The sequence below is a fragment of the Squalius cephalus genome (genome assembly GCF_949319135.1).
Source record: "Squalius cephalus genome assembly, chromosome: 19".
Classification (NCBI taxonomy): Eukaryota; Metazoa; Chordata; class Actinopteri; order Cypriniformes; family Leuciscidae; genus Squalius; species Squalius cephalus.
In genome coordinates, this window is record NC_137140.1 from 25,707,720 (window position 1) to 25,715,952 (window position 8,233).

General features: G+C 38.4%; 1 protein-coding gene across 1 annotated transcript; it reads left to right on the plus strand.

Moving 5' to 3' along the window:
• The first annotated feature begins 141 nt into the window (after positions 1-141).
• dclre1a (DNA cross-link repair 1A (PSO2 homolog, S. cerevisiae)) lies at positions 142-8,135 on the plus strand. Its single transcript, XM_079851122.1, has 9 exons — positions 142-805; positions 1,132-2,550; positions 2,774-2,907; positions 3,573-3,691; positions 3,834-3,977; positions 4,114-4,259; positions 4,661-4,815; positions 6,663-6,801; positions 7,871-8,135. The coding sequence occupies exons 1-9, from the start codon at positions 412-414 to the stop codon at positions 8,080-8,082; spliced, it is 2,862 nt and encodes a 953-aa protein (XP_079707248.1). The 5' UTR covers positions 142-411; the 3' UTR covers positions 8,083-8,135.
• The last annotated feature ends 98 nt before the right edge of the window (positions 8,136-8,233 follow it).

Genomic DNA, 8,233 nt, shown 5'->3' on the forward strand with positions numbered 1-8,233 from the left:
CCGTGAAAAACTTGTTTTGCGAGCAGTAAATATATTCGTCGAACTACTAAAAATAATGGGTTTAATAAATGTGTAAATAAAGGTCTTGGATGCCTTATGGGATTACCGGAGATGTTATGCAATATGGAAAATGCGAACATCAATGTGAAAATAAATGCTTTCAACGTTGGCGGTAAGTGCAATGAGTCAATGACGGAAGATAGATAGTGGTCGGTTTTTATTTCTCAACTAATATGAACGGTTTTTGTTAAAATACTTTAACAAAATTTGCTTTTTATTTCGGGATTAAGTTCTGCATGATACGGTCGCGATTTTTTGTGTGGTTTTTTTGCATTAGGAGACCATGAATGTGATGTTACGAAACAACTGTGTTAATCAAAACAAACCAGTAGAATCTGTTAATCTTTACAAATGTCACAGAGCGGCTCTGAGAATGACATCTGGAATTATAAACCTCTTAAGAAGACCAAAAAACGAAGCTGCAAATCACAGATATCAAGGGAACGTGTGACAAAGAGGAGAAAGGATAGCGACCCTGGGACATCAGTGCAAAAAACAAAAGTCAACAGTGCTGAAACACACACTGATTTTGACCAGAATAGCAATACTGCTCCCATTTACACTGTAAGCTCAGAATCTGTGGACGTGAATCATGGTGGGACACTTTCTCGGGATGTCCAGGATACGGACACTCAGTCAGGAGGCTTCTGCCCTGTCTGTCAAATGCCATTTTCCCTTTTGGTGGTTCAGTCTCAACAATGGCATGTTGCAGAATGCTTAGATACCCCTGTTGACAATTGTAAAGGTAATATTTTTACACACACACACACACACACACATATATATACATACATATATAATAAATATATAAAAACACAAACTGTGTTTGTGTGTGTGTGTGTGTGTGTGTGTGTGTGTGTGTGTGTGTGTGTGTGTGTTTTGTTGCATAGTATTTGTTATTTGAATAAAAAAAATAAAATTAAGTGATCCTAAGGTTTGAGAACTCCGTCATTGTTAAAATGATCCATGAATTGGGTGTGTGAGAAACCTTAATGTTCAATGTTTGTGAGAATACGTATAATATTTAAGAAAAAAAATTGTTTAAACTTTTTCTGCCTTCTAATGTTACAGAATGTCCAGATGGTCTTCAATGTACGTCCTCCATTCCCAGTCATTACAAGAGGCACAACCACTCTCTGCTTGCTCAGAGTCGAGCGTTGAACGACTGCACGGTTCAAGGCATCTCAGACTTCAGCTTAAAGTCACATAATAATGTTGCTCCCACAAATGGTACAGAGAGCTCAGTGTACAGTGCTTTAAATATATCTGCTTCATCCAGCCAAAACTCATCCTCCGGTGATGTGCCAAAGGGAACTCCCACCCAGAGCAATGCTCTGCTGCTTTTGCGCTCCCCTAACACTGAGGATATCAAGAAAAAGAAAGGCTGGTCTCCTTCCATCCAAAGATCTCAGTCCCAGAATTCATCGCAAGAGTCGAGAATGACAATTCCATCTCCAGTCAAGGCACATTGTGTTCACAGTGCTGTTCAGACGCAGACTAATGAGGTTAAAGAAGAGCTCTTTGAATGTAATAATGATGATTATATCTCCTACTCTCCACTCTCCGAACTTCCAGATGTGGATGAGGAGCACAGGATGCAAAAAGACAATAAAGAGATACTGTTTCACAGTACTGCAATGCAGGAAGATGAAAATGAAGTTGATGATGATTCTCTTAAACTGTTCAGCGATGAAGATGATGATCTGTTTTTTGATATGCTGGACCAATATGAGACTGGGAACAGGAAACATGGGCCAGACAAAAACTTATTAAACACCTGTGAGAAACTGCAGACATCGTTAGCACCTGATAATCACCTGACCACTTCCCGTTCCACAGGTGTTTCTGATGGAGCGTTTCAGCAGAGAGCTCAATCAATGGGAAAACATGCCACAACAAACAATGAAAGTCCAAACTCTCTGCTACAGTCACCCCAAAGTTTGGTATTAGAGCATCTTCGGGATCGTATATCGAATCCTGCACGTGTCAACAGTTTGGCTTCACCTCATGAAGAAGTTAACGCCACTTTCATAAACCAAGAGTTGTCTTCCACCCAAACAGCCCTATCCATAACTCAGAAAACACCGTCTATGGCTCCTAGGAGGACTCAGAATAAGACGGGTCCCTCTGGATTAAAGCAAACAGACATTGGAGTGTTTTTTGGCCTGAAGCCTTTGAGTGAAAAAAAGGCTGAGGAGGAAGTGAAGGCAACGGTCAGAGAGGCTGATCAGCAAGGGCCTGGGAAAGCGAGGATTTCAGAAGCTCAGGGGGAAGACGCCAGGCACCAGGGTAGACGGCGTAGGAAGACCAAAGCACCATCTGAAGTGTCCAGTGTCTTGCCTGCTGCAGAAGATGGTATGACTAGGCCCACGCAAACAGAAGGAAAAAGAGGAGGGAGGGCAGAGGGGTGGAAGAGATGGAACAGAGGAATAGCGACAGATGGAGATCCCAAGGAGCCCAAGCGCTGTCCGTTCTACAAGAAAATTCCTGGTTTGTGAAGCGCTTAAGGCTTTTGTTTTGACCTATTCAATACCAATTGTTATGATTACATAAGCACTTATACTTCATGTCTTATAAGCTGTGCCAGAATTTTAATGTACCAGATTGTGTGTGAATTTATTTTTGCTATGATATAGCTCTGTTGTTTAGCTTTAGGGACAATGTTTTAGTCGATTGTACTTTGGATACTATAATATGATATTTCTCTGTTCAGGAACTGGATTTGCTGTGGATGCTTTTCAGTATGGGACTGTTGAAGGCATCACTGCCTACTTTCTCACTCACTTCCACTCGGACCACTACGGTGGCTTGAAGAAAAACTCTGTCTTGCCCATCTATTGTAACAAAGTATGTCTTCCTGCCTCATTTCACTTTAAAAATCATAAAAACCGAATTTTCCTTGCTATTTAGAAACAGAAGAGTTTTACTTGTAATGTAGAAATACTCTAACATTCAAAATTAAAATCTCCCTTCCAAGAAACTAAAGGGATATTGTAGTTCACCCAAAAATTAAAAAAGTGACATGATTTGTTCCAAACCTTCTTCTGCGAAACTCAAAGGAAGATGTTTTGAAGAACATGTGGAACCAAACAACTGGAGACCATTGACTTCTGTTGTATGCAAAAACATCTATTTCTCAATATCTTCTTTTATGCTCCACATAAGAAAGAAATTCATACAATTTTGATCAACCTGAGGTGAGTAAATTATGTCAGAGGTTTTATTTTTGGGTGAACTATCCCTTTAAGCTGCAGAAATGTCGTGGTTTTTGTCAACACATTAGCATAAAACCTCAGATTTATATGTCAATCGACATATAAGGGTCTAAGGGTCAGGACACAGGTGGAAAATGGAAAACCTTTTGGCACAAGAAACCTTCACTACCATTATAAGGGGACTTGGAAAATGGGGAAAGCAAAATGGCTTGAAACTGTAGAAAAATGTGTTTCATTTTTTCCCCTCAATGATAGTGTCAGGGTGTTTTCATGACAAAATGGTGTTAATCCTGGCAGGTAACTGGTAACCTTGTGAAGACCAAGCTGAAGGTGGATGAGCAGTATGTTCATGTTCTCCCAATGAACACAGAGTGTATAGTACAAGGAGTGAAGGTCACTCTCCTGGATGCTAATCAGTGAGTGTATCTTCTAACTAATGAATGTTTGAAGCCAATTTTATTTCTTTTTTGCAGGACCCTATTTTTTATTATCGTTTGGACTGTTCATACAGAGTAACTGAGTAAGACCTTAATTACTATACGTGTTTCTCCCCCCCAGTTGTCCTGGGGCAGCCATGTTGCTATTTGTGCTGCCAGATGGCCAGAAGGTACTCCACACCGGTGACTTCCGGGCTGATCCGTCCATGGAGCGTTACCCAGAGCTGCAGGGTCTCAGGATACAGACCCTTTATCTAGACACAACGTGAGTTCCCTACTAGCCAAGCTACTTTTCTGTTCTGCGTTCTGTTTCTCTTGTGTCAGTGTGTCTCTGCTGACCACATTAGATCACATCAACTGAGACGGATATTAATAGGTTTAAAAAATCTTATCTTACATAGGTATTGCAGTCCAGAGTATACCTTTCCCACTCAACAGGAAGTCATCACCTTTGCTGTAAACACAGCTTTTGAACAGGTCACGCTGAACCCTCGTACACTTGTGGTGTGTGGCACCTACTCAGTTGGGAAAGAGAAGGTCTTTCTAGGTGAGTGAGAATATGTTGTCCTGCTTTGCCCAGACCTTTTGTAGACCTTGTGCTTTTTTATCCACTCTTGAAAGGACAGATTGATCGCCTTTCTATAAACCGTGACTATCATGAATGAGGCTCATATAAAAAAATAAAAAAATAGTTTACAGATGCTGTCCTAACTTGTCTGACTGGCTTCCTGTTCATTTTACAAGATGCATCCATGATTAATGTCCTATGCCCATTTACTTCTAAAGCTCTGATCACATACAGTAGTGTTATCTCTGTTCACCAGTAATATGAAATCTCGTTTGACTGTCTTGCTTAATTACAACTTCTTTCCAAATCCCAATAGGTTGATTTTCAGTCCTTGTGTATATAGAGATAACATTTTTTACCTGTCCCACCTGTTCCTCTAGCTGTATCGGAAGTGTTAGGCTCTAAAGTATGTTTGTCCAAGGATAAGTATAACACCATGTGCTGCCTGGAGTCCGAGGAGATTGGCTGGCGCATCACTACAGACTGGCAGGCGGCCCAGGTGCATGTGCTACCTATGATGCAACTCAATTTTAAAGTGAGTTTAACTACATTAAAAGCTTCTTTGACTTGTTTCTCATATGTCAGTTATAAATGCAGTTTTTTTCATCTGCAATTTTTGCTGTTTGAGATCATAAGCTTGTAAAAAGAGCTGATTATGCTAAACACAATCAATGAGGCGATGTTTACTTATTCAATTTGGAGTTTAAAATTTATGCAGAGTTCAGTGTTATCTTAAATTTTCCTTGACAGCGAGTTTATGCTAATGTTGGAGGAAAAAATTAGGATTCTAATTACAGAGACCAAGTGCCAACGCAGCAGTCCTGGCAGCGGTAGCACTGATTGAGTCTGACTGGAAGTTAATGCTAATGAGATAATAAAGATTAGTCATATGATGTGCACTAAACCATTATACTCCACTTTTCTCACACATGCCAATGTAGATGTTGATTCAGAGCAATATTGGAGCTGTTCCCAATGAGAAACGTGTTTAAATGCCCGTGACAGGAAGGAGGAAAAATTTCATGGCGAGGTTAATTGTAGATTGCACAACATTTTCTTTTGCAGCAACACTGAAAAGTAATTATGTAAATTGAAAGAAAGAAAGAATGTGATTGCAATGTGGCATCATTTGACTTTGATTACCCTGTAAGTTTTTGCCAGATACACTACCATTTAAAAGTTTGGAGTGGGTAAGATAAAAATTTTTTTTTATATATATATATATAAAGAAGTCTCTTATGCTCAACAAATATACAGTAAAACAGTAATATTGTGAAATATTACAATTTAAAACAACGTATCTTTTTGAATATTTTATATATTTTAAAATGTTTGTTTTTATTTAATTTTTTATTCCTGTTATGGCAAAGCTGCATTTTCTGAAGCCATTACTCCAATCTTCAGTGTCACATGATCCTTCAGAAATGTGATGCTCAAATATATATTTTTTTTATTATCATCAATGTTGAAAACCGTTATTATGCTGCTTAATATTTTTGTGGAAACAGTGAAAATCTTTTGTAAAATTATAAAAGCCTTTACTGCCACTTTTAATCAATTTAAAGCATTTTTTCCTGCATATAAGGAAATATAATATATATAATATTAATTTCTTTAAATAAAAATCTTATTGATCCCAAACAACAGCATTGTATATTTACCTTTGGATTCATTACGTTAGCACAGGGGCGTAGCCAGAACTTTTTTTCAGCCGTATAAGACCCAGTGATTTTATTGGAGTGGCAAAAAACTAAATAAATAAACCAAATCTAAAGAAAATCATTTAATATGAATCTAACTGTGACCGTGTGTAGCATGTGTGGAATACCATAAAACGGATGTGAAATGGAACATGCATAAAATGGATTTCATGTAACTGCACCTCAACAAACACTGGTTAAACTGTTCCCTCTGCTATGAGTGCTGTAATTTCACAGAATGTGACTTGTCGAAACACTGTAGTACATCGATTACACATTTCTCATAATTATTCGTGAGACTGCGTTGCCTTATCCTAGAAGAAATAATAAAAATTCATGCAGCACATGTGCTATGGAAGCTTGTTTCTACCACTGAATAAAAATAAAAAAGGTAAATGTGACTTCTCACACTTGACATTTTTTTTCTAGCACTTGCAAGTTTACATCTCGCGCTATATGTGAGATAAAAACTCGCAATTGCGAGTTATAAAGTCAGAATTGTGAAATATAAACACGCAATTGTAAGAATTATGAGCCGACTTTTGTTCCTCAGAATTGAGACATTATAACTTGCAATTAAACTAGCCAGCCTAAATGTTTATATGACTAGATGCAATTATAATTTTTTTATTTTAATTTTTTCCTTTCATGTTTTCACAACCGCCCTTTCTTGACTGTACAGAACCTGCGGACACACTTGAATAAGTTCTCCAGGAAGTATGACCATCTAGTGGCCTTCAAACCCACAGGCTGGACCTTCAACCAAACTGTGAGAGTGGAAGACATTCAACCTCAGACCCAAGGGAACATCAGTATCTATGGTATGTGTCAGTCTATTTATAAAGGATTTAATAAAATGATTGTATTTATCTGAGTCGTTATAGCAAGTGTTTAAGTGCAGTTAGGGAAGTGGATGTACAACAGAAGGGGTTGTTTCTGTAATACCGTATTTGCATTTTGATTTTATAAGAGGAAAAAAAATACCCTCCAAATATTCCTCCAACATTTCCTCCTTACTGTTTGTCTGGTGACTTTAAGAGCCCTAGGCAAAATGAGTGAGTATTTTTGTCATCCTTTTAAATCAAAATGGAAATAAGGCATTTGACAAAGCGAATAAAGAACACCTTATCATTTTTACTCCATTTGACCGTTATGGCGGTTTAATAGGTTTGCTCCATTTTGCTTAATTGTAGGCCTTTACCAACAAAAAATAAATAAAAAATGCAGAAATCACATTATATTTGATTGATATGTCACACCATCCTTTCCTTAATAAGATTATAGAAAGGATTGCTTTCTATTAAACTGATTTTCAGTGTAGACGCAACATAGCCTTGTCATTCTGTTCCACTAACTGACAAGATTATACCTAATGGCTTTGTATGTGAAATGTAATTACATTGTATTTCTTTTTTTTTCGTCCTTACTGCAGTTGTAGGAAATGCTGAATGTTGTCTCAGGCAAAGAACAGCATGCCTTGTATTAACAGAATCAGCAGATGTGATTTGACTCAGAGAAAAACTCAAGATGTCAGATTTTGCAAGCCCAAGGTTTTAATTTCAGAATATCAGCGGTCTTTCAGCCGAACCAGGTGCTGCCTCAAGCACTAGATGCATCTCATTTCACAAGCTCTGCTGGAATCTGAGACATCCAACGTAGGAATTAATGGGAATTTGTGCTTATTTCAGGTCTTTACACAAATATATGACACTATATATTTGTAAAATAATGGTGCAAAAGGTTAGAATATGACTCTGCTTAAGCAGCAGAAATCATTGTTGGTTCACAAACTTTTGACGATGGCAAAAACCTATTTTTGTGTAAATAGGTTTTCCCAGCATCTCAAAGATTTTGAAAGATACTTTCCCACTCTGTACTTATCTATTCCAGGTATTCCCTACAGCGAGCACAGCAGTTATCTAGAGCTGAAGCGTTTCGTGCAGTGGCTGCAGCCGAAAAAGATCATCCCCACTGTGAATGTGGGCAGCTGGAGGAGCAGGAAAGCCATGGAGGGCTTCTTCTATGAGTGGCAGACCGAACCCAGAAACCTTAGCTCGACACCATGTGCCCCGAGAAGCTCAAGCTGTGGAACAAGGCAATAAAGTAAACTGACATCCACAATCAAACCTTTGACCGAACAGTCAGATGGTGCCTTTATTTCTTGGACCACTAAGTGTTTTGGGCTGCCTTCTCACATTTGAAAAGAAGGGACTTCTTCAACCTGCCATTTAAGTGCTGGTTGCACAACGGTTA

Coding starts and splice junctions, on each gene's coding strand:
- dclre1a (XM_079851122.1), top strand. CDS start 412: ATGTCACAGAGCGGCTCTGAGAATGACATCTGGAATTATAAACCTCTT. Junction 806..1,131: donor CCCTGTTGACAATTGTAAAG/GTAATATTTTTA, acceptor CTAATGTTACAG/AATGTCCAGATGGTCTTCAA. Junction 6,802..7,870: donor AGGGAACATCAGTATCTATG/GTATGTGTCAGT, acceptor TATCTATTCCAG/GTATTCCCTACAGCGAGCAC.